The sequence below is a fragment of the Mustela erminea genome, chromosome 4, assembly GCF_009829155.1.
Source record: "Mustela erminea isolate mMusErm1 chromosome 4, mMusErm1.Pri, whole genome shotgun sequence".
NCBI lineage: Eukaryota > Metazoa > Chordata > Mammalia > Carnivora > Mustelidae > Mustela > Mustela erminea.
Window position 1 is genome coordinate 90261440 of NC_045617.1, and position 24534 is coordinate 90285973.

Genomic DNA, 24534 nt, shown 5'->3' on the forward strand with positions numbered 1-24534 from the left:
CTACCTCTGGTGATCCTTTCAAGGGTTCAGACCTGCTGGAGTCCATGGCTTCCCCTCAAGACTACAAGGGGGAAGGTGGGTTACTGATCATTTAGTTGCTGTCCACATGGCATAACTCTCCAAAGCCGTGGCAGCAGAAGAACCAAAATCTGCAAAAAGGCTTAGCAGATCCAGCCAATTCTGTGGTCTTCAGTGGTTGAAAGCACACATGACTTCTCTCTTTTCAAACCTGTTCAGTGAAAGGAAGGTAATGCTGCAGAGGTCAACTCCAGCCAGGAAAATTGCTACTTGGAGGCTGGGACTGAGGAATTAAGTAAGAGATGTCAAGAAGGATGGAGGTCAGAAGGGAGAACCAAAACTATCCCCCAACATTCTCACCACCACTAGCTCTGTGCTCCCTTGATAACCAGGGCCTGCTGCACTCGCCTGATAACACTCATCCTCTCATCTTCTTGGGTCTTTCAATCACCCAACATGCACAGTTTTCACTTTGCTCATCCCAATCCCCTTGTCTCCCAAGTGGAGAACTTCTTTTAAGAGGTGAGAGAGGGGGTGCCTGGGTGGCTCAGTGGGTTAAAGCCTCTGCCTTGAGCTCAGGTCATGATCCCAGGGTCTTGGGATCAAGCCCAGCATTGGGCACTCTGCTCAGCAGGGAGCCTGCTTCCTCCTCTCTCTCTGCCTGCTTCTCTGCTCTGTCTGTCAAATAAACAAATAAAATATTTAAAAAAAAAAAAAAAGGTGAGAGGGGGGACAACCTATTCTGATATCCCATTCTTGAACAACCTAGCTTACCATAGGAATGAAGGCTGGCAGAGGAGTAAACTGAACAAGGATGGCTGTCCAGGAGAAGATCAGAGTCCTGGGATATGGAAGGTAGTAGAAGTGTTTGGTTTCCTGGAGGGGTTGCTTATAAGGTGCTTATGAGGTGTTTCGCTATGGGATTATACACACACACACACACACACACACACACACAGTTTTTCCTGGTATATAATTAGTCATTTATTCTCTGTGTATAGTACCTTTACATGAGTTTTAAATTCAGGGACATGTGAGTGGCTCAGTTGATTAAGCATCTGCCTTCAACTCAAGTCATGATTTCAGGGTCTGGGATTGAGTCCCAAGTTGGGCTCTTTGCTCAGCAAGGCTCCTGCTTCTCCCTCTGCCTGCCAGTCCCCTTGCTTGTTCTCTCTCTCCCTCCCTCTCAGAAATAAATAAAATCTTTTAAAAATAGAAACATTTAAAAAATAAATTCAAAGTTAGCAATCTTTGCATATACACTTTCTTGGTTTTGTATCATGCCTAGGGTAACCCCACTCCTAGATTATGAATTACTCCCCAATATTTTCTCCAAGGAGTTTGGAGGTTTATTTTTATGGTTAGATCTTTAATCTATTCTTTTTTAAATATTTACTTATTGGGGAGAGAGAGAGAGAGATAGAGGGAGCACAAGTGGAGGGGAGGCACAAAGGGAGAGGGAGAATCAGGCTCCCTGCTGAGCAGAGAGCCCTCTGGGCTTGATCCCAGGATCCTGGGATCAGGACATGAGCCAGAGGTAGATGCTTAACCTGAGACACCCCGACACCCTTTAATTCATTTTTTAAAAAGATTTATTTATTCACTTTAGAGAGAGAGAGAGCGTGAGCATGAGCAAGAGTAGGGGGAAGGACAGAGGGAGAGAGAGAATCCTGAAGCAGACTCCGTGTTGAGCTGGGGCCAGACACAGGGCTTGATCCCAGGACCCTGAGATCATGAGTCGAAACTGAGAAGCAGCTAAACTGACTAAACTGACCGTGCCACCTGGGCCCCCTAGATCTTTAATTCATTTAGAATTTACCTTTATATAAGACGTGCAGTAGGATGATTTTTCTTGTAAATAAATAGGGAGGTGTCTCAAGTTACTTGCTTTGAAAGTCACCCTCATCGTATATTAAAATCTATGTATACATGGATCTGTTTCTGGACTCTCTCTTGTTTTTTTGTTTGTTTGTTTGTTTTTAAGGTTTTTGTTTGTTTTTCACTGAACTAAGTGGCTATACTGTGGAGAGTTAGGATTACAATGGACTTAAGAGTTGGCATTTTGGCCCTTCTTCTTGCCAAAAGTGGGCACAAACTTGACAAAGCGCCAGTTGTACTGCATCTGCTGCTCCGCTTGGCCTGTCTTCTTCTTTTTCTCCTGTTTGGACACCTTGGGAATCTGCCCTCTTACTTTCTCAGTACAGGCCAGGGAACTGTGGAATTTACCTACAAGCAGGCGGCTGGCTACTTCCAGGGAGGTCAGAGCCTTCACTCCACACTGGCCTACGGTAGCCTCATCCTTCAGGGGTGTGCCTGCCAGGAGCACAATTTGATCTTCTGGAATGATGCCCTCTAGTGAGGCCACATGAGCCTTGCTTGATCTGGACAACTGTCTCCTGGCCGGTCACCTCGAGGGTGTGCAGCTCCTGGGCATGGACAAAGAGCTGCATTTTGGTGACTGAACCACGGGAACCACAGCTGCTACCACAAAGATGGAGTTGAGAAAGAGGAAGAAGTAAGGGTACACAGTCCGCATGTCCTCACCCTGCTGGGTGCCACGTCACTGCTATGGACTCTCTCCTGTTGCTTATTTGTTTGCTTATTCCTGAACCAACACCACAGTATTATAATCATTGTACTTTTACGGTGTGTTTGGTCTCTGCTCCCTACCTCCTGAGACACACCCCTCTTGGCCTCCATGACTTGATACTTGTCTATTCTTATATCTACCTCTCTAGATACTCCTCAGTCTCCCCCACAGGATTTTCTTTCTCTGTTCTTCCCCTAAACATTAGCATCTTCAGGATCCTAGCTCATCTTCATTCTACATGCCCTCCCTGGGTGATCTTACACACTCCTACACCGATGACTCTCCAATACACTTCTATTTCTAATGGTGTTCCTAAATATCTCTTCACTGTCCAATGGAACAGCAAACTCAACCTGTCGAAAACTGAACTTATCTTTTTTCCTTACACACACACCAGTAAACCTCGTCTTCCCCTAGTGTTTCCTCCTTCATCGAATGGCACAATTGGCCATAAAGTTGCTAAACTTAAAAAACCTGCTTGTCTTCTTGGTAGTCTTTATCCCTTTTCCTCTTCCTGGGATCAACCACCAAGTCATGCTCATCGGACCGCCTAAAAATCTCTAGGGTTCATCGATTTCTTTCCACCCCACTGTGACTACCACAGTTCAGGTCCCTTTCACCCATGCACTTGGGAAACTGCAGTCACTAGCTCTAATTGGTATCCCTGCCTCCTCTCTCATCCTCCCTGTAATGTAATCTCTATACTGCAGGCAGTATAGAGATTAAATTTATAAATTTAATCATGTCGTTCCCTACTTAAAGCTTTCAAAACTTCCCCATCCCCCTATAGGATCAAGTTCAAACTTTTTAACAGTGCTTGAAAAACTTGGCCATGATCTGGATCCTGTTTATCTGCCACAGCCTTAACTCTTTATAATCTGAACTCTTTTCTTTCATTTTAATTTAATTTAATTTAGGGATGCCTGGGTGGTTCAGTCATTAAGCATCTGCCTTCGGCTCAGGTCATATCCCAGGGTCCTGGGATCAAGCCCTGCATTGGGCTCCCTGCTCAATAGGAAGCCTGCTTCTCCTTCTCCCACTTCCCCTGCTTGTGTTTACTCTCTTGCTGTGTCTTGCTCTGTCAAATAAATAAATAAATAAAAATCTTCAAAAAAATTTTTTTAAATTTATTTAACAGACAGAGATCACAAGTAGGCAGAGAGGCAGGCAGAGAGAGAGAGGAAGAGAAGCAGGCTTCCCGCTGAGCAGAGAACCTGATGCGGGGCTCAATCCCAGGACCCTGGGATCATGACCTGAGCCGAAGGCAGAGGCTTTAACCCACTGAGCCACCCAGGCGTCCCTTTAAAAAAAATTTTTTTTAATTAAATTTATTTATTTATTTAGAGCGTGTGAGTGGGTGAGGAGCAGAGGGAGAGGGAGAGAGAGAATCTCAGGCAGACTCTGGCTACTGAGTGCAGTCCCTAGGAGTCTTAATGTCACGACCCTGAGATGATGACCTGAGCCCAAATCAAGAGTCCTTCACTCAACCGACTGAGCCACCCAGGCGCTCCTGAACTCTTTTCATTCCTTGAATGGAGGATGCTCTTGTCTCTCAAGGTCTCCAGGATAACTAGGCCCTCCTCTTTACTTTTACTCATCCTACAAGTCACACTTTCTCGGATACATTTCCACTGGGACCACCCCTTCTTCCACACCATCTAGGTTAGGGAGCCGGTCCTTCTATACACAGCCCGTGCAAACCCCACGGTATATAATTTATCACACGGTATCGTATTTCTAGGCAGCAAACCCCTTAGGACAGCAACTCCTGCTTGTTTGCCAGAGGCTCCAGCACCTAGGACAGGGCCTGGCACGAAGTAGGTGCACAGTTAACAATGAACGCCGGAGAGAATGGGTGCGTGAGGGCAAGGGTCGCCTGGAAGGCCGACCTCAGCGGCTGAGAGAGTGTGGGTTCCCTGTGGGGGAAGGGCTCGGCGTATCCCTGCGAGAGTGTTCGGAGAGAGCACAGGGATCAAATCCCAACCCCGCCCAGCTTCCACCACTGTGGCCTCGCCGCGCCCCCATTCGTCCCGGCCCAGCCGGAAGTGGAGGCGAGGGCTTCCCATGATACCCCGCGGGGCGCCTATTCAAACTGCAAGGAGAAGAGGGAGGCGGTCGTGATGGCGGCTCCGGAGCCGGAAGTGGTGTGCCCGGCCGCAGTACCCGGTAAGGCCTGGGGTCCCGAGATTGGGGAGCCGCTATCCAGTCTTTTAGCCCACGGCCCATTCTCTGGCCCGTCTTCGTTGACCCATCCCTCTTGGCTCCCGCTCGGCCCCAGTGACTCCATCGCCCCCTGGGTCCTGGATCCCATTGGTTCTTCCCCACTCGGTCTTCCTTTCCGCGGCGTTCTGGACCCCGCTTGATTACACTTAGTGTAAACGAATTTCTCCAGGTCAGGACCTCCACTTTCTGAGCGGAGCCCTAGTCACAGCGTCCGAAATTTTCTCTTCCCCACGTCCCCTCCCGCCGCCACTTAGATCTTTGGCAGCTGGAGTCGGGAATCTCCCCGCCACCACCCTCAAGGAGTTTTGCGGAGGGAATGTGTCGGGCTGTCCCCTCCCCAATACAAGGGAATGAGAAGACTGACTTTGGCTTTTAAATTTTTTGTCTCCCTTGTCCCTCGGCGCACCTACCAGATTTGGAATGGTATGAGAAGTCAGAGGAAACCCACGCCCCCCAGATAGAACTACTCGAGACTACGTCTACTCAAGAACCTCCCAACCCTTCGGAGCCCTTTTGTCCCAGAGACTGCATGGTGCCAGTGGTGTTTCCCGGGCCTGTGAGCCAGGAAGGCTGCTGTCGGTTTACTTGTGAACTTCTAAAGCATATCATGTACCAGCGCCAACAACTGCCTCTGCCCTATGAACAGCTTAAGCACTTCTACCGAAAACCTTCTCCCCAGGTAGGCACAACCTTTGGGCGAAAGCTGGTGGGGAGGCTGTGACTGTACATGGTAGGCAGGTGAAAAGGGGTTCTAAGGAATCTTCAGGCCCTGTCAGCCTCAACAGTGGTAAGGAATGTGTTTGAGCCCCATGGCTTTAGTTTCTCTCCACTCTAGTCTTTGATAGTCTGCCCTCCAGGATTTTCTCATTTTCGTTTTCTGAAGCTGCTATTGTGTTGCATTTGGACTTCATGAACTGACCTTTTAATTTTAATGTCTTTTCTCCCCAGATGTTCATCTCTCTCTCTTTTTTTTTTTAAGATTTATTTATTTGATAGAGCACAAACAGGAGTGGCAGAGGGAAAGGGAGAAGCAGACTCCCTGCTCAGCAGGGAGCCAGATGTGGGCTCAATCTTAAGACCTTGGAATCATGACCTGAGCCCAAGGGAGATGCTTAACCCACTGAGCCACTTGATCACCCCTCATCTTTGTTTTTAAGTTTTACTTACTGGGGACTTCCTTGACTTTATATTTGAACACTTCTGTAATTTTTTCTTTTCTTTTTTTCTTTCTTTTTTGGCCATCATAGTGTTTGGGTTTTTTTTTTTTTTTTAAGATGTTTTATTTATTTATTTGAGACTGAGTCAGGGTGGGGGAGGGGCAGAGGGAGAGGGAGAAGCAGATCCCCGCTGAGCAGGGAGCCCAACATGGGGCTCAGTCCCAGAGCTCTGGGATCATGACTTGAGCTGAAGGCAGTCACTTAACCGACTGAGCACACAGGCACCCCTGCAATCATAGTCTTAAGAGCTCCTTCTAGGGGTGCCTGGGTGGCTCAGTGGGTTAAGCCGCTGCCTTCGGCTCAGGTCATGATCTCAGGGTCCTGGGATCGAGTCCCACACTGGGCTCTCTGCTCAGCGGGGAGACTGCTTCCCTTCCTCTCTCTCTGCCTGCCTCTCTGCCTACTTGTGATCTCTCTCTGTCAAATAAATAAATAAAATCTTAAAAAAAAAAAAAAAAGAGCTCCTTCTAATTTTTTTCATGTTCCTTTTTTATAGTATCCTGTTGTTTCATGTCTGTATGATCTTCTCTTATGTGGAGATATTAATTATTGGTTTTTTTTTTTTTAAGATTTTATTTATTTATTTGACAGACAGAGATCACAAGTAGGTGAGGGCCAGTGAGCGGGAAGCAGGCTCCCCACGGAGCAGAGAGCCCGATGCGGGGCTCGATCCCAGGACCCTGGGATTATGACCTGAGCTGAAGGCAGAGGCTTAACCCACTGAGCCACCCAGGTGCCCCTAATTACTTTATGTTTTGAAGTTTTACTGTGTTCTTTTCAGTTTCTTATTTTTTTCTGGATTCCTTTTCCTCTTTGCTTTGGTCTCTGACTTTCATATTAGAGGCTTTTATTCTGTGTCTGGTGAATCTGTAAGAAAAAGTCAATGAAAGCTCTGTATGCATGGCTGGACCTTGTGAGCCATAGACTTCACTCTGAGGATATTGGGTAGGAACCAAGCGGTCTCTTTGGAGGACTCCCAATACATCAGTATGGGAAGTCTTCTCTCCGGAGAAGACAGGGTGGAGGAAATTGGGAGACGATCTAAGGGTTCTCATGTGGGTTTTCACTCAGTCTTTCTCTGTTCACTCTTCTGTGGTACCTAAATTGCCAATTCCTAAGCCCTTCTGGAATTCTGTGTGTGAATTGTTTTGCTTTTCATAGGGGGCTCCCTCTTTTAGCACTTTGTATTCAGCTCCCTTGAATTTTTCCATCTGCCTTCTTTCTACTTCCCCAAAATGTGTGGTTGCCTTTGCCTGTTTCCCAGTTCTCTTTGCCCCTGGGAGTTCCTTTTCTTTCTCCTCTCCCTCCCTTTTTCTCTCATTTAGTAGTATTTTAGATGGGACCACAAATAAGCATGTGTTTAATTTTCCACATTTAACTGGAAGACCAACTCCAGAATCACCTTTATTAAGCTAGATTATCCTCATTTCCTGTTGTCACTCATGGCATAGCAAAATTTGCCACCTGGCATGCCACCAAATCTCCTTGACTATTTTAGTTTCTTATTTCTGGATGTCCTCCTGTACTGTCTTTGCTGTTCTGAGCATGGGAAAAGTATGGTTTTGTACAAAGAAGGCATTTTTCTTTTAAAATATATTGCCCTCTGATAAAAACCTAGTGTCGTGACCGTGGAAACCCAGTTCCAGAAGTCTCCTGCATCCCAACAGGGTTCTTCAAAGGGCATTAGCTTCCCCCATCTCGTCCTTCCCTTTCACTGGTCTTTGTCCTCACAGGCCGAGGACGCAGTGAAGAAGAAAGCTCGGGCCGCCGCTGAAGTGAGCAGCAGGAAATGCCAACAAGCCCTGGCAGAACTGGAGAGTGTCCTCAGCCACTTAGAGGGTCTCTTTGCCCGGACATTAGTACCCCGTGTGCTTATCCTCCTTGGTGGCAATGCCTTAAATCCTAAGGAGTTCTACGAGCTTGACTTGTCCCGCTTGGCCCCCAACAGCATGGACCAGAGCCTGAGCACTGCAGCTTGTTTGCGGCGTCTCTTCCGAGCCATTTTCATGGCTGATGCCTTCAGTGAGCTACAGGCTCCTCCACTCATGGGCACCATTGTCATGGCACAGGGGCACCGGGACTGTGGAGAAGATTGGTTTCGACCCAAGCTCAACTACCGAGTGCCCACCCGGGGCCACAAACTGACTGTGACTCTGTCCTGTGGCAGACCCTCTATCCCAGCCACAGCCTGGGAGGATTACATTTGGTTCCAGGCACCAGTGACACTTAAAGGCTTCCATGAGTGAATGGGGCTGCTTCTTCATCGTGAACACAATGGCTTTAATTATCTTTCCCCCTATGGCGCCAAGTCACCCATCTCTTGCTTGGAGCTAGAATTGCTTCCTGGTGAGAGGAATGTTCTGTCCTTCCAGCTGCCTGCCTCCCCTCCTCAGACTTCCTGGTGGGCCGATTGTATGGCTGTGGCTGTCATAATTATCACTGAACAACATCTCTTTGAATCAAAGGTTGATTTTCCCAGAAGGTGCTGGGTCAGGCATTTCTGTTCTGGTTGGAAGGCAAATATGGGGTCATAGACGGACACTCTTTTGGAAGTGGCCCTTTAATGCTTTTTGCTGTGGCAATTCAGAATTTTTGCTAGGGACATAACTTAAATATAAAAATGAATGGATTTGCATTAAATTATCCTGTAACTCTTGGCTTAAAGATTCCCAGGGTTAAGACTAGAGTATTTTGTCTTTCTCCTTGGCGTCTTATGCTTCAGGGTTTCTAGGATTTTTTTTTTTTTTTTTTTTTTAAACTGATGGTTCTTTCTCTTCATCAACCCTAGGCCCTTCTGGGAAGTGAATGGACTTGGTCGAGGTTCTGTAACACTTTGATGTCAGAGCTGGGACTAGAGTCCTCATCAGTTACCTCCTTGCCTGACCTCCTTTCCTCGCCATGTAGGGGTTTTTGTGATCATTACAGTATATGTGCCAAAGGTCACATAGGGGAGGAGTTGAGAGACTAGGCTGAGAAAGGAAACTGAGAGGGCCTTTGCCAAGCTCCAAAGCCCGTGGGAACAGTTTCTGAGCCCAGATGTCCCTTCAGGGGTTCTGCCCAGCGTGTCTCCATTGCAGTGACTGGTGGGTTGCTGGCGGTTCCTGCTGGTAGCACTGTCCTTAGGTATACCCTGCTCTCCTGCCTGCGGCACTTCCTCCACAGCTGTGCCTCTGACTTGGCCATCCTGATCCTTGCTCTTCTTCGGGCTTGTCCCCATCCTGACTATTAAGCACTGATGCGCTTTGTCCCTGAGAACACCTGCTTATGTCTTGGAAACAAATTGAAGACATAGTCCTTACCTTGCTGGTGTTGGAGATAGGTAGGTTGTGTGTATGTGTGTGCGTGTGCATGTTTGTATGTGTAAATGGGGACAGTATAAATATACACTATTTTTTATGTTTTAAGAAGAATGTTTTGGGTTAAGAAAACAGAAAACATGGTTTAAATTTTACACTATGTTTTAAGCACTTTACATACATTATCTCATGTAGCAACCTTCCACAGTATGTGTTGTTCCCATCCTATCAATGAGGCTAGGGGAAATAGAATAATTTGCCTTTGTGGAGGAACCTGGATTCTAACCCAGTTCACCCAGCTCCAGCTCTGGAGGCTGAGTGCTGTGCCTAGTGCTGCATGGCCTGTGTGGGTTTTACTCTGAAATAATTAAGCAGATTCACTCTGCCAAAAGTAGTAGCATTGGAAAGCTGCAAGACTCCCTCTCTGGCTTTAGACTGTAGATCCTGAGAGGGAACTTGCTGGTAAGTGGTCAGAAAATCTGGAATCAATGAGAACAGTATAGGTTTGGGTGATTTTTGGTGCTATGGCCACTTGAAGCATATTTTACCAATTAGAATTTCAGCTGGTTTTTGGTCTGAGGATACTGCCTTACGAAAGAGGAGCAGAGCCATATCTCCCACTTGGCAATGGAATGGACAGGCTGAGGGCTGTAAGGGGAGGAGAGTTTTGGACAAGGGAGTTACAGATTGTTTTGACACGGAAAACACCTTAGGCCAAGTCAGCTCCCTCAAATTTTAAAAGCCTTCATAAGCAATGCCCAGATAATCAAAACAAAGTAATTATCTGGGTAATTTAGACACTTATTTCTCTCTTGCCTTGGCATGGGGGACCACGTCATTCTGATTGCATGAGTCCTTTCCAAAGGAATCCAGAAATGAAAAGGTCAGTTAATATTAACGACAGCCCAGTGTAGGGCTCCCTGCTCAGTGTGGAGTCTGCTGCTCCCTCTCCTTCTGCCCTCCCTACCCACTCATGCCCTCTCTGTTTTTCTCTCTCTCCCTCTCTCCAATAAATAAATATAATCTTTAAAAAAAGGTCAACAAATCCCATCTCTTTCCCTGACAACAAGCTTGCTGAGATATCTGTTCACCTGTTTGACATTGGCTAGGGCTAGCTCTAGAGGTAGGTGTGAAGGAGCCTCTAACCCAGGGAGGGAAGAGCCCCAGCTGCAGTGGGGTCCTGGCCTTTTCTGTGTTGCTACCATTTGGGCCTAAAAGCAACAGTTGTGGGGCCCAGTAGCTAAATGTAGGCGGCAGGTGGTGTCCTCCTTTTTGTACTTCTCTTCACATCCTGCTCCCCCAAGGTGTGGGCCTTGCCCCAGTGCCTAGGTCTCCGTTTGTCACTTGGGTGGAATAGTTCTGTGGAAGGGGTGAATAGAGACCTCTCATGAAGACCGAGGAGAATGGAACGGTGGACCCCACTGTAGGACCTGGCATGGGTGGGGGTTAATTGCTTTAGATTCCTAGACTTTTAGAGCCAAGACCTCAAGTTCTTTTCTTCACTCAATTCTGAGGCCAAGAAGGGACGCAACTGGAGTGAAAGAATACAGCTAACGTCACTGTCGGGTTGTCTTTCTTCCCAAGCCCTCATTGCACATACAGTAAGGAATCCATTCAACTGTTGCAAAGGCTCAGAAAAGGCAAAAATATCCATGGAACTGGGGACCTTCAATCCCACACGAAGGCTACCTATGTTAGGGGAAGCCACACTGTTAGCGTGACAGCAGAACACGTACGGTCCCCAACGCGAGAAGGACGGAGGACAGGAGCTGGTGTGTGTACAGGCTTGGGGGAAGGAAGGGCTGTGTGGGGAGCAGGGTCCGCCTGAGGTCGGAGAGGGCGGGGCCGCGCGTGTGGAATCCTTCCAGCCCGGCGGGAGGGCAGAGCTTTGGGTCACCATGGAGACAGTTTCTCCTAGCAACCTGGCGGGCGTTGATCAGAGCCGCGGGCGCGATGGACGCGGAAAGCCTCCTGCTATCGCTGGAGCTGGCGTCCGGCAGCGGGCAGGGGCTCAGCCCCGACCGTAGGGCCTCGCTGCTCACCTCCCTTACGCTGGTGAAGCGCGACTACCGCTACGATCGGGTCCTCTTCTGGGGCCGCATCCTCGGCCTCGTCGCCGATTACTACATCGCGCAGGGCCTGAGTGAGGACCAGCTCGCACCACGCAAGACTCTTTACAGGTGGAGGCGATGCCCTAGCAGCCGCGGTGGCCCCCGCCTCCTGAAGGGGCGCCTCTGGGAGTCCAGGAGGGGGTGGGCGTGGTAGGAATCGAAAGGGGTGGGGACACTGAACTGGAGAGGGGAGGGTGGGGCAGGCAAGGAGCTGGTGACAGTTAGCTGGCAGAGACCTGATAACATCGTGGAGGTGTGGTGGGCTTGGGGGACTCGGGGCGTAGGGATTTGGAGGTGGGTTTATAATATAGGCAGGGCCAAGAACGGAGGCAGAGAGAGGTGAAAGGTCCCGGAGAATAGGGTCCTGGAGTAGACGCCAAGTGCAGGCCTGGCATTCTGAAGAGCACAGTTTGGAGAAGGATTAGAAGCCCTGGAGGGTAATGAAGTGTTGTTTGGAAGTGGGTCCAGAAGTATCTTTGGTGGTGGAGTTGGCTCACAAAAGGAAGCACTCTAGGAAGTAGAGAACGAATGTGGAATGGGAGAGGAGGGTTTACAACCAGGGAAAATTCTCGACAGGCTACTTACCCTACAAGCCTACCCGCCTCTTTCTTGACTACCCCCAGCAATGTCGGGAAGCTTACCACCTTACAGAACAAGCCATCCAGGCCATAGGGAGTTGTAGACTTCATTTATCTCTCCGTACATCAATCCAACATTGATTGGAGGCATTTTGTATAGACTTACACGAAGGTTACAAAGATGGCTAAGACTCCCCCGTCTCCAAGTTATTCACATCCTAGGAAGGAAGATGGACATGTAACCCAGCAATTAAAGCAAAGTGTGTTAACCCCAGGACAGAGAGATATGCAAAGGGGGGTCGGGGGGGGGGGGGTCTTCTAGAGAGCAATGAAATAAAGATTGCTAAGGGACATCTGAAAGCTGATGGGTAGTTCCCCAGGAAGGTGTGGGGAAAGGCAAACCAGTTAGAGGGAAGGGTTCTGCAAACTTGGCTGGAGTGGGCTTGGAGTGTTTGGGAGCACAGCAGGTAGGTGAACCTGACAGTGGCAGGCCAGGATGTTACACAAACTGGATGGAAAGACCTGAGATTTGAACTTTGTTTGGAGGCTGTGGCGAGCTGGAGAGCCATTCAGAGGCCTTAAGCAAGAAGAGTCTGCTCAGATCTTAGTGTGCAGGCTGATTTGAAGTGGGTGAGCATCCGGGAGGCTGTTGCAGTGTCCAGATGAAGGAGACCGCAAGGAAGAGGTAGCTGAGGGACTGTAGATCAGGGGGTGGGTTGGAAAGATGTAAGTGGTGCCACTAACTGGACTTGGGCCTGAATGAGAGGTGGAGGAGAGGTCAAGGTTGACTCTTCCTTCCAGCTAAGGTGGCCGAGTAAGTGCTGGTGAATCCCACTGGAACATTATTCAGGAAGCAGGACTAGGAAAGCCCCGTTGAATTTGGTATGAGTTGCTCTGGGTGGGCCGGGGGTGGGGGGAATGGTGGGGGGAGGATCATAAGGAGGCATATTAAAGTACAAACCTGGAGTCCAGACAAAACACTTGGACTGAAAATGAAGACTTAGGATTCATTTTATTCCATAAGTTTTTATTTCTTCAGCACCTACTATGTGCTAGGCATTGATCCAGGCATCAGGAATTCAATGGTAAATGAGACAAAGTCCTTGTGTTCGTGGAGTCTACATTATAGTGTGTGGGGGTGGGGGGAAGGGAGACAATAAATAAACACACATACATTGCAGATCTAGAGAATACAGGATGTAGTACTGTTTTAAATAGGGTGGTCAGAGATAGCCTCTCTGATAAGAGACCTGAGGCAACTGAGAGAATGAGCTCTGTATTTATCTGAGGGAAGAGAATTCCAGGCAAGCGCAAAGGCCCTGAGGCAGATGTGTACTTAGTGTTGGTGGAAACCCATGGAGGCTAGTGTGGCTGGAGAGGAGGGAACATTGTAGGACATGAGGTCAGAGAGGTAAGGGACCAGAAGGATTTGTGGGGCGTTGCAAGGAATTGTTGTAATGGGAAGTCTTTGGAAGCTTCTATACAGAGACATGATCTGGCAGTTGGGTGGGAAGTAGACTGAAAAGGGAGCAAGTGTGGACTTGGGGAGACCAGTTAAGAGGTTACCATAGTATCTAGGTAAGGAAGAGAGGGGCTTGGACCAACGGGGAGCAGTGGAGGTGGTGAGAGGAGGTTGGGTTCTGCATATCACCTAGGGTTCTGGGAGTCAGGTGGGCCAACCTGCGGGGAGAAAGGAGGGGTGACAATAGATCCTTGGGAATACTTGGGGCAGTGGAGGAGAGCAAAGGGAGATGCCAATGGAAACAGAAATGGAATGCATTTGTTGGCTTTTAGGTCTTGTTGATGTCCTCCTAAGCAGTTTTTTGGAGGGGGGGGCAGAAGTGACCGTGTAATGGGCAGAGTGAAGGTGAGAGGAGAAAGGTCTCCATGGGGCAAGTTGTTTTGAGATTATTGTTCAGAGATGGAGGAGAGGAGTGAGGGACCAGAAAAGGCTGTTTTCCAGCAGGGCATGGATTTGAGGACTGTTATTTTTGAAAGTTGAGAAGTTCTGATGTTGAGAAGGGGGCCAGTGGAGAGAGAAGGGTGGAAAGATGAACAGGGCCCCCCACCGGCCCCTACCCGCCACACCCAGCAGGCCAGTTGGGTGAGAGAGGAGTGGGAGAACGCCCTCTTCTGGCAGGAGTGGGGAGGAAGGGACTGGGCGGGTCAGTGCTGGAGACCTCAGAGGACAGGTCCTAGAGTCTGGACCGGCTTTCCTGAGAAATGGGGGAAGGTGGCTCTGCGGTTGGCTCACTGGGCAGATGGAGCATGAATCTGGGGTCTACCAAAAGAGGTGCTTGTAACTGAGGAAAGTTCAGCTTTCTAGGAGCTCATCAGGAATCCTATAGTGCAGATATCTGGGAAGAAATTTTTGGAATTTTGGTAGGCACAAAGCTTTTGTGACCTTGACCTTCTATGAAATAAATTTGAATTTGTCTCACATGTGGAGGTGGGGTGCACCATAGGCCCTTAGGATTTCGAAGGGGAGAGGTGTGAGTCCCAACAGTGCATCTTGGGCTTTGTCCCTCAAGAGAAGGGGCCGTGGCAGGAAGCTTGGAAACCAGGATCCTGGGGATGTCGTTGGCAGTCTGAACTGCATGGAGTGGAGCCTCCTGCCCCCTGCCACGGAGGAGATGGTGGTGCAGACGTCTGTGGTGAAGGGCCGCTTCATGGGGGACCCCTCACATGAGTATGAACACACCGAGCTGCAGAAGATGAGTGAGGGCGAGAAGGTCTTTGAGGAAGAAGTAGTGGTGAGTGAAGATGAGAGCGGGAGGACAGAAAGAGCCTGGGCCATCCAAAGCCCAGCCCAGTGGAAATTGTGGTGCCAACACCATAAGCCCACACAGCTCCCATGCGACAGGGTGGAGAGTAGACGGGCTGCTCCATCTGGAGCTGGGCTCTGGGCAGGGGCTGGGAGAGGCGGGTCTGTGTTGCACTTTCAGGTAATGGGATGTGCACAGGCTCTTGTGTCTTTATATCAGTCTTTGTCTTACTGGATAATATATCCACATGATTCGCAATGTGAAGGTACAAAAAGAAATTTAGCAAAGTGGCTCTCTCACCCCTGTCTGCCAGTCCCCCAGGTCTTCTTTCCCAGGGACATTAACGTAACCCACTTTGTGCCCGTGTGCATGTCCACATGTTGTTATGCAAAGCGCAGTCTAGACCAGAAGCATCACCACGGCTTGGGAGTTAGAAACGCACACTCTCAGGCTGGCATCAGGATCGGAATTTTAACACATTCCAAGGGGATTTGAATACACATTAAAGTTTCAGAAGCTCTACTTCCAAAGACATTTGATGCAAAACAAGTCTCAGCAAATAGCTGACCTTTCCACATTCTCTTCTGATCTTAAGACAAAACAAGTGGCAGATGTCACGCACACATTTCTGCACCTTGCTTTTCTCACCTAATAAATTTTGGAGCTCTTTCTATGTCAGTGCTCTGAAGAGCCTCCCCCATTGTTTTTACTGTGTGTGAACGTCCCATAGTTGGACCAGTGTCCCGGTTGTGGAAATCCATGACATGTCCGAGTTGGAGCTCTGACAGGCGGTTCCATAACGAATGACCTTGCACATGGTGTCCTTTCCAACATGTGCACACACTCTGAAGGTTCATTTCCTAGAAATGGAACTGCTGGGTCAAAAAATAAGGAGCACAGATTTTGAAACAATCAAACCTGTAATTCAAAATGCAGCCTGTGCACCTGGGTGAGGCCAAAAGTGTCAGTAGTGGCCTGTGATGCCTCAACCGGAGTCCCCACTCCTCTCCCTTACCCCACCTGACAAACTTGACCTCCCTGAGGCTTATTTTCTGAAACGGTGGGATAATTATATCTACTTTGTAGTCTTGTACAGGTGAAATGAAGGGACCTATCTGAAGGCCCTGGCGTAGGCCTGTGTAAAGCATTGGTTTCCATCTAATGTGTAAAAATTTCAGTTGGCAGCTCCTGGGAAATAGGTAGCTGAGTGACTCTCAGGAGCCCTGGTGACCCGTTTTCCCTGTCAAACTCTGCTTTTCCTCAAACACCTCTATAAAGTCCTTTTATTAGGGGTTGCCTTTGATATTGGTTGTAACCAAATTCATCTGCATAAAAATGTTAAATATGGGGGGTGGTGCTGGGGAGATGTTAAGTCAAAGCACAGGATCTGAAAGTATATAAGCTGAGACTCCAATTTTGTTTTAAATAGATACACAGGAAGGAGCATAGAAGGAAGGATGCCAATATGTTCTTAGTGATTTTCTTTAGGAGGTGGGATTATGAATGGTTTTAATTCTTTGGCGTATATTATAAACTTTTTCTATATTACCTAAGTATTCCACAGTGAGCAGGATTGCTTTTATATTTTAAAAAGGCAAAATAACCCACATTTACATATGACAGGGTGGTATGTTTCTGGAAGAGTACATAAAAAACCATTAACAGTGGTTGTCTCCAGGGAGGCCAGTTGGAGGGTCAGGGTTGGGGTGACAGAGACTGCTTTTTTTGGGGGGGGGTGGTTTTAAATATTACACCATCAGTATGTATTCCTGATTTAAAAGCGAGACAGACAGAGGAATGAAAGAAGGAGTGAAGAGAGGAAGGGAAGGGGCGGGGGGACCTTTGAGAGGAGAGAAGGGGAGGGCTTGCCCAACGTGATTTTCCGTGGACTTGGTGTCTATGTGGTGGCGATCCAGGTCAGGGCGTCACACAGGGGGCCCTTGCTCCAGAGGTGAGTGGGCATAGCACTCTGGCAGGTTGGCTTTTCTCCTTTCTCCTCAGGTCCAGATCAAGGAAGAGACCCGCTTGGTGTCTGTCATCGACCAGATTGACAAGGCTGTAGCGGTCATCCCCCGAGGAGCCCTTTTCAAGACCCCTTTTGGACCTATCCATGTCAATCGGACCTTTGAAGGTGAGGTCTCCAGGGCCCCTCTCAAGGGCAGGAGGGCATCTCTTCCCAAGCATAATCGGACACATTTCTGGGAGTCTTGGGGAACCTGTCCCACTTCCTCAGAGAAAGACCAGCTGTGTCCAGTTCACTTGGAAAGATGTGATCCATGGCCTGGGACTGGCAGTTGGCATGGGCTGCTCGTCACTGGACCTTGACACTTTTCTGCCTGAGGGTAGAGAGCATTTGCCATCTAGGTCCCACGGCTTTGTGGGGGTCTGGGCTCCCTGCCTTCCCCACCTTCTTCCTCTTTGGTGTCTCCTCATTGTAGGATCTGGACCAACACTGGGCTGACAGAACACAGCTCCTTTTTCTCCCTTTAGTTCTCTGTCAGTATCTGACTGAGTCCTTTGCAGGCCCCTCCATGTGGTCCCCATGTGTGGAGAAAGGGGGGATGTGGGGTTTGGGGCTGACCATCCTTTCCTACCTACCACCTCTTTTTAGGACTGTCCTTGTCTGAAGCCAAGAAGCTTAGTTCCTACTTCCACTTCAAGGAGCCTGTTGAGTTGAAGAACAAGACCTTGCTTGAGAAGGCTGACCTGGACCCTTCCCTGGACTTCATGGACCCCTTAGAGCATGACATTCCCAAAGGTAATAGTCTATGACTTGGAGGACATTGTATCTGTCCCCAGGTAAGAGCAGTGGGTCATGCCACATGCCATTCTCCTCTGAGATTAGAACCAAGGGCCTGAGTGGGAGCTGGTGGTTCACTGGGGTTCCTTGAGGGTGGGGGCTTCCCCAAGGCCTGGTCCAGGGCTCAGCTCATAATAAACAGTCAGTACTTGTCTGCAGACAAAAGGAAGCACTGTCTTCCCTTTGATTCCACAGACAGGGAACCTCGGTGCCTCTTTGGAATTCCCTACCAGTCTTGGAGGAGGCAGGCGGGAATCCTCTCCCAAACGTCCCTGACAACATCCCTGAAAATCCTAGCCACACATCTATCCCAGCTGTTGGCTTTGCGGTTAGACCAGTGCTTGGCACATAGCCAGGGCTCGGTGAGTGGGTGCTGAGCAACGGCAGGGCAGACTGCCTGCTAAGGACATGAGTTCTGTACATTTGCTTCCTGCTGTGTGCACACATCCTCAGAGGTCTTCCTGTTCTTCAGGGCCCGGCTGGCCCAGGCACACCCCCAGCAGTTGGTGGGCTCACGGGGACCCCATGTCCTTCCCCCAAGCTGTGCCAGTAGAGAAGCCTGTGTCATGCGCAGAGGCTTTTGCTTGGAGGCTGTCTGCCAGGGCAGGTGCCCGGTTCTGGACAGCTGGGGGCCAGGCCCCGGGTGCTGACATAGTGCCCCTGCCTCATTCCCTCCCCACGTTTGGGGTTTCTGAGCACTGCAGGGACCAGCTGTGGATGACAGCAGCGCCAGCGACAAGGCTAATGATAGGAATGGTGACTCCTGAGAGCGACAGTCCTGCTTCCTGTGCACAGGGCGCTGCACTAAGCCCCTGCCATGCCTTATCTCAGGTTCCTTCTCACAGGTACCTGTGGTGGGGCGGTGGGGGTGGGGGCTATTGTTGTCACCCCCGATTTACAGGTGAGGACCCAGGCTCAGACTCTGAAACCCAAGGACACAGTGAGCATTAGAGCCTTAGACTCCAAGGTAGATGGTAGATGAGTGTTTCCAGTGGACAGTGTTTGCCCCCACCATGCGGGAGACCACTTGTGGGGAGCTGTACACTATCGGCCAGTGGGGGAGCGGATGGAGGAAGGGACTCTGGCTTCAGAGAGCCTCAGCTGGGATCCCAAATCCACTACTTCCTAGCTGAGTGACCTGCGGGGCGGGCCCCCCACTTTCCTCATGCCTCCATTCCCTCATTCCTAAAAGGGGATAATGGTATTTTCTACCTCACTGGGCTGTTATGAGAATGGAGTGAGTTAATGCATATACAAGAGGTTTATAGCAGTGCCTAACACATAGCAAGGACTCAAATTAAAATTAGTAATTATTATTAGTGTTACATTTAGTGGCAAAAAAGGCCTTGGAGGGAGTTGGGGCAGGCCAAGAGGACCAAGGATGCCAAGGGGTAGGAGGCTTACAGCAAGGCAGTGGGAGCTGCTGGAAGCTCTTGAGCGGGTCTGTGACAATAAGGTGCACGGAGGGATGGAATAGGGCCCAGTAGGGATCTGGAGGCCATTTCATGGCTACTGCAGTAGCCATGGGGGCTGGGAGATGTTTCCCAGGGGGTAAGGGCTGTGGCAGGGAATGGCCACTCTGGCCTCTGCTCCATGGGGTTTACCCGAGTCAAACCTTGCTCAGCATAGAATGGGGCTCCTGGACCTGCTGGGGGGCGGAAGGATAAAGAAGGTTGGTAAGGGCTGGGGCACTTCTCCCCCATAGGACATGCTTTCCAGACTCCCATTATCTCCCCCAACTCTGTGCTCCCAGCCTGACCGGAAGCCAGAAGGGCCTGCACACCCCGGGTGATACAGGAAGCCAGCAACACTGTGGTAGTGGGACACAGCAGCAAGGTCTGAGGGGTGGGCTGAGGAAAGTCCTCTTCATACCTCCAGTCTGGCGGCAGTAGCACTGCTCCCCTGAGCCTGGCTATGGCTGGAAAGGCCACCTCCAGCCTGACTTCGCTTGCCTGCAGCCAGATACTCCAGGGCCCATGGGTGCCGCGCTCCCCGCACAGTGCTGGCTGACTAGGAGACTGACCCCAAAGGGCCTCCTCTCCCTTGGAACTTCATCCTTTGTGGTGGGAGCAGGATTGGTATGCTAGGGCCTTTGCAGACCAAAGCCAGCTAGATGGAGTGGAGGGCCCAGCAAAGTCTACCTAAGGGAACCCCATCAATCCTGTCTGCCCTTTTCTTTTGGCTAAAGGGGACACAGGAGGCAGCCGTTTCTCCCTGCAGCTGGGGTTGTAAGATATGGAATTTTGGGGGGTCTTCCTAAAGGATGCTCGGGCCATCCTGATGTGTCTGGTCGGCAAGTGAATTCATCAGGAGGTCACAACTTGGGCCTGGGAGGTAGGGGAGCTGCAGTGGCCTGCGACCCTAGGCATCCCAGCCTCAGGCACACCTCAGGGCTGAAGGATCAGCTGATGGTTCAGTCTGTCCTGGCATGTGTTGTCCTTGGGGCCTTGGTGGCTGAGGGCTCCTGGTGTCTGTGTGTGGTCCTGAGAGGGGGAATGCTCCCGGCCTCACCTTGGGAAACATCAGAGCTTCTGGGCCTCCAGCTCCCTGCCTCCCAGAGTCAGCATCAGCAAACCTGCAGGCAGTCAAGCCCAGGGTCAGGATGGTTTGGCTGGGGCTGCGGTGTGGAGGTGGGAGTGTGGGTGGTCTGGGGAACAGCAGACGCTCAGGTTTTGCTCCCAGACTCCCTTCCTTACCTGCCAGTGAAGGAGCAGAAAGAGCTGCTGGGAGGCTGCCTGCAAGGCAGACAGCTGCCTCAATGGGCTTGGCTGCGAAGAGCGGCCAAAATTCCCGGGAAGGAAGGTTCCCTGGGACACCAGCACTGGCTAGAAGGCTGGAATTTGACAGTTGTTTTCTGCCAGGGGAAGGATCATTGTTTCCTTTCTGGGACTGAGGCAATTGTTCCGGGGGACTTTGTGTCACCTGTTAGCAGGGATGGTTTGGGTTGGGCCTGCCCGGGGGACTCCAGCTCTCTGTGCCCATGGAGGTAGGCCAGCAAAGCATCTTGTCCTGGGCCAGTCTTGGTAGCAGACAGGACGGGGAGGGATGTTGCCTTGCCACCAACGCCCTCCTGAGCGTTTGCCTTTGCCCTGGGGTCTGCAGAGTTTTGTGGGAGTGGGTAGCTTTGGGGGCAGAGCCATCATCCTGGTGGATGACAGGCTGAGCCCATCTGTATTCATGTGAGATGGAGCGCTAGGTCAGGCCAGACGTCTCGGCAGCACTCTGCCGCTCAGTGCTTCCCAGCCTCAGCCATTCAGTCCTTCAGCAGATAGTGACTGAGTAGGCGCTGCATGCTGGGGGCCTGGACACTGCCCTTGCCTCACAGACATTTGGGAAGATGAGACGAAATAGGATGGGATGTGGAAATGGGAAGTAGAAGATGCCTCATGCACAGGGTCACTGGTGTCCTAGGAAGCAGAGCGGGGTGGGGGGTGAAGGGCAGATGGAGCCTCTCTCCTTACTCCTCAGGGACTGGAGCCTACAGGTCTGGGGAACTTCCAGGTCCCAGGGCTGCAGCGTTTGGGAGCCAGGCAGCAATGCCCAGTTTGGGCAGCAGAGGGCAGCAAGGGGCCTGCCTTCTGGCCTGGAAAGCTGTCTTTTTAAAGCGTAGTGGTTGGTGGTTGAGGAGGAGGGGACATGGGCGACAGGTGGGGGACACAGTGTGAATCAGCTTTCTCTTGGGGTTGTGTGCAGGCGGCTCCTCCCACCCAACCCCCAGGAAGCCTGGCTGACAAGTGCTTAACCTTCTGGACCAGGAGGCCCGGCTTTGCCCATCAAATAGGGCACTCTTCCACCGTCAGGGGATTTGACCATGACTTCTGGCCGTGGCGAGGGGGGAAGTGACCACTCTTGAGAGAAGTGATCCATGGCCATTTCTACGTGTGTGACAAGTTGTGTGGGACTGTTCTGAGGAGAAAGTGTAAAACCATCTACTGTGACTGGGGAACCCCCATCCCCAGTCTGGCCCATTCCCTCAAATGTAATCTTTCTCCCAGGCAGGAGAATGTGATTCTGATTTGCATGCATACTTCAGGCTAGCAGAGGCTTCCACTAGCAAGGCAAGATCCCTGGGGCCTACACAACCCAGGAGGACTTCCTGCCAAGAGGCTCCATCCCTGATTTACCTGCTTGGCCCCAACCACATCCTCAGAACACGGCTTTTTAGAGAAGTGGCTGCCAGAGGGCAGAAGGGCAGTTTTGGGGAGACTTGGGAGAGACCAGGGCCACAGGAGGCTGCTTCCCCTGGAGTCTGAGAGGAGGTGGTGGCGGTGGCTGGGCCTGGTCTTCCCAGCAGTTGCAATAAGTGGGTGAAGGTGACAGCGAGTGCCAGGCTCTCCAGGTAGACGCTACGTGACTCCTGGCACGTTGAGAGTCTGTGCGCGCGAGCGTGTGTTTCCTGGGCGACCAGCTGAGCCAGGGACAAGGAGGACGACAGGAGTGTGACAGGAATGCAAGGGAGGGAGGCGGGGGTGCTGCTGGCTGGCTGGCCTCTCACATGCCACTTCCGTTGGCTGCCAGCACCCTTCAGCCTGCTTGGCTTGGCCCTCTTGCCCCAGTGGGGGTACTGCATTTCTCTCCCTGGCAGCCCTGTTTCTCCTTGCTCTAAGTGGGGGCTGGGGGTGCCCGGCTGATGAGCCTGGGCCCCTCCATCTACTGGAGGCAGAGGTAGGAAGCGGCCAAGGTTGTGCAGGGGAAGGTCAGCTCTCGCCAGCATGTGCCAAGGTGCTGGTGACTGCGAAGTGATGAGAGCCATCTATGCTGGGGGTCTCCAGGGGCTCATTTTTTTTCTGGGCATTCGGCCCAGGTAGGTTGTTAGCTGCCCTCCTGGGTGGGCAGAGAGAAGGGAGCCAGAGCCTGACCTGCTTTCAGTTTGAGAGCTGTGTGACTGTGGGCTCCAACGGCAGGGACTGTCCCCCAGTGATGCTCTGGGCACTGGTGGGGGTGACTGGGTGGTGGGAACGTACCTTCCTGGGGTCTGTGCTTCTGGCCAAAAGCTGAATGCTATGCATGGGGACACATTGTTCTGTCACACACTCACTCCTATTTCCCCCAGGCAACCTGTTTTCTGAGTGACTGGGAGAGGCAGGCTAGGGCCTCTTGCACTCTGAGGGCAGTTCTGGCTGGTGGAGGACCTCAGGTGCCTGGAGGAAAGTTGTAGGAGCCAGGGAAACACTACCCCAACTCTCTGACCAGGAAAGTGCCCTCTCTTCCCAGGCAGTGACCCAGCCGGAGCTCTGGTAACCCAGGGCCCCTCTTCTTTCTTGATACCGTGGTCGGCACTGGGTGGGCCTGGTGGGGGAGGTGAAGGCCCCACTGTGGCTTCCCTGCACCTTCTGAACAGGTGGAGGTGGCACTTGGTGCCGGCCTCTCCTGAGCAGGCCAACACCAGCTGACCTACATGCACCTGGAAAGCTCTGGCTTTGACTGGGGCAGGTGATGGCACCCTGAGCAGGGCTGAGCTGCCATTGGGCCCCGGAGCTTCTGGCGGTCGGGTCTCTCAGATGCAGGGTGGCCCCTGGTGGGTGGGGACACAGCCATAAGGTTGTTGGGTGTGGAGTGACCGGGGTGGGCCATGGCTGGAGGAGGCCTGTGGGAAGCTGGGGTGGTGGGAGCCAAGCAGCCGAGCTGAGCTGGCAGCCGATGAAGGCCTCAGCGCATCACTGGCTGGTCCAACACCAAAACCTTCAAAGCATTTGCCTTTCTGGCAGGGCCTGGAGCAGAGCTGCGGCCGGGCCGGGGAGAGGCCTCAGCGCGCAGGGGAATAGAAGCTCCAGATCTACATCCAGAGGCGATTTTCCCAGGCTCCTTCCTCCCACACAGGGGCTCCCTCCCTTGGTTCTGGAGCCGGATCAGGCCCTTCCCGCCAAGTCCTCATGGCTGCACAACTCAGCCCCAGGCTGGGCTGCTCCTGTCTGGGGAGCAAAAATCCAGGGCAGAACCCAGCATAGACAAAGGCTCATTAGCTGCAGCCCAAGTCCCCTCCCGCCCAGCATGGCTTCCAGTCCACCAGCTGCCAGGCTGGGCTATTGAGCTGGGAGGCCTGAAACGGCCCAAGTTCTGTGCACCCCTGGTCAGGTCTAATCCATCTTGGAGCAGAGGCTTCCGGGACTGGGGATGAGAGAGCAAACTGGCCAGAAGAGCAAACTGCGCCAGGACTGCAGGTCGCTGGTGACGGGCTGCCCCTCGAACCGGGTGGGGAAGCCTGGAGGGAGTCTCTCCTAGCTGGGCCCCATCTCCCCCCGCCTGTGGACTCCGCTTCCTCCCCCACTCAACCTTTAACTAGACTTGCTGACAGGAACAAAATGAACTGGGGTGTGCTTCACCTCTTTTCATTTCCTTTGCCCTCCCTCTGGAAGTGGTTTTAATGAGCAGTGAAATGGCTAAAAGGCAATCAGGAGGAGTAAAGCACCGGATAATTAAATTGTCTTCCCTTTCCCAGTGGAACCGTAGTACCCGGGCCAGGCTGCCCACGGGGCCGGCGGGGTTGGGGGTTTCAGTGCAGGGCAGAGCTCTGGCTCCATGGGACCCAGGCCTCCCCTCCTGCCTGCCCCCTCCCAGGGTCCTGGAGCATCCAGATGGAGAGGGGCAATGCCTTGGTGGTGCTGCGCAGCCTGCTCTGGCCGGGCCTCACCTTCTTCCATGCTCCCCGCACCAAGAACTATGGCTACATCTACGTGGGCACCGGCGAGAAGAACATAGACCTCCCCTTCATGCTGTAGGAAGGGGGCCAGATGGGCCCATGTAGGAAGCATCTACAATTTACTTTCATAAATGGCTGTGAACTTGGTCTGTTTGTCCTGTCCTGCTGCTTCTCCATACCTCTGCTTCCATCTGGTGTCCAGGCTCTTAGGACAGGCTGCTATGCCGGGAGAGCCAGCCCTAGAGCAAGCGGTGGAATTCCAATGTGCTCCTGAGAGAGATGGCAGTGGGTGGAAA

General features: G+C 51.4%; 2 protein-coding genes and 1 pseudogene across 2 annotated transcripts; 2 read left to right on the top strand and 1 right to left on the bottom strand.

The window, feature by feature from the left end:
- Positions 1-2048: 2048 nt before the first annotated feature.
- On the bottom strand, positions 2049-2500 carry LOC116587804 (annotated as a pseudogene).
- A 2167-nt stretch (positions 2501-4667) lies between these two features.
- Positions 4668-16887, top strand: MAD2L1BP (MAD2L1 binding protein). Its single transcript, XM_032340098.1, has 4 exons — positions 4668-4774; positions 5245-5510; positions 7782-9367; positions 16800-16887. The coding sequence occupies exons 1-3, from the start codon at positions 4729-4731 to the stop codon at positions 8292-8294; spliced, it is 825 nt and encodes a 274-aa protein (XP_032195989.1). The 5' UTR covers positions 4668-4728; the 3' UTR covers positions 8295-9367; positions 16800-16887.
- On the top strand, positions 11249-24385 carry RSPH9 (radial spoke head component 9). The gene is made up of 5 exons (XM_032340097.1): positions 11249-11524; positions 14621-14786; positions 16800-16929; positions 17410-17556; positions 24157-24385. Exons 1-5 carry the CDS (start codon positions 11298-11300, stop codon positions 24315-24317), a joined length of 831 nt encoding a protein of 276 aa, XP_032195988.1. The 5' UTR covers positions 11249-11297; the 3' UTR covers positions 24318-24385.
- Positions 24386-24534: the final 149 nt, after the last annotated feature.

Excerpts from the sequence above, each read along its gene's own strand:
- RSPH9 (XM_032340097.1), top strand. The coding sequence starts at position 11,298 with ATGGACGCGGAAAGCCTCCTGCTATCGCTGGAGCTGGCGTCCGGCAGC. Across the intron at positions 11,525-14,620 it reads CCACGCAAGACTCTTTACAG|TCTGAACTGCATGGAGTGGA; the intron begins GTGGAGGCGATG and ends TGTCGTTGGCAG. Across the intron at positions 16,930-17,409 it reads TGTCAATCGGACCTTTGAAG|GACTGTCCTTGTCTGAAGCC; the intron begins GTGAGGTCTCCA and ends ACCTCTTTTTAG.
- MAD2L1BP (XM_032340098.1), top strand. The coding sequence starts at position 4,729 with ATGGCGGCTCCGGAGCCGGAAGTGGTGTGCCCGGCCGCAGTACCCG. Across the intron at positions 4,775-5,244 it reads GTGCCCGGCCGCAGTACCCG|ATTTGGAATGGTATGAGAAG; the intron begins GTAAGGCCTGGG and ends CGCACCTACCAG. Across the intron at positions 5,511-7,781 it reads ACCGAAAACCTTCTCCCCAG|GCCGAGGACGCAGTGAAGAA; the intron begins GTAGGCACAACC and ends TTGTCCTCACAG.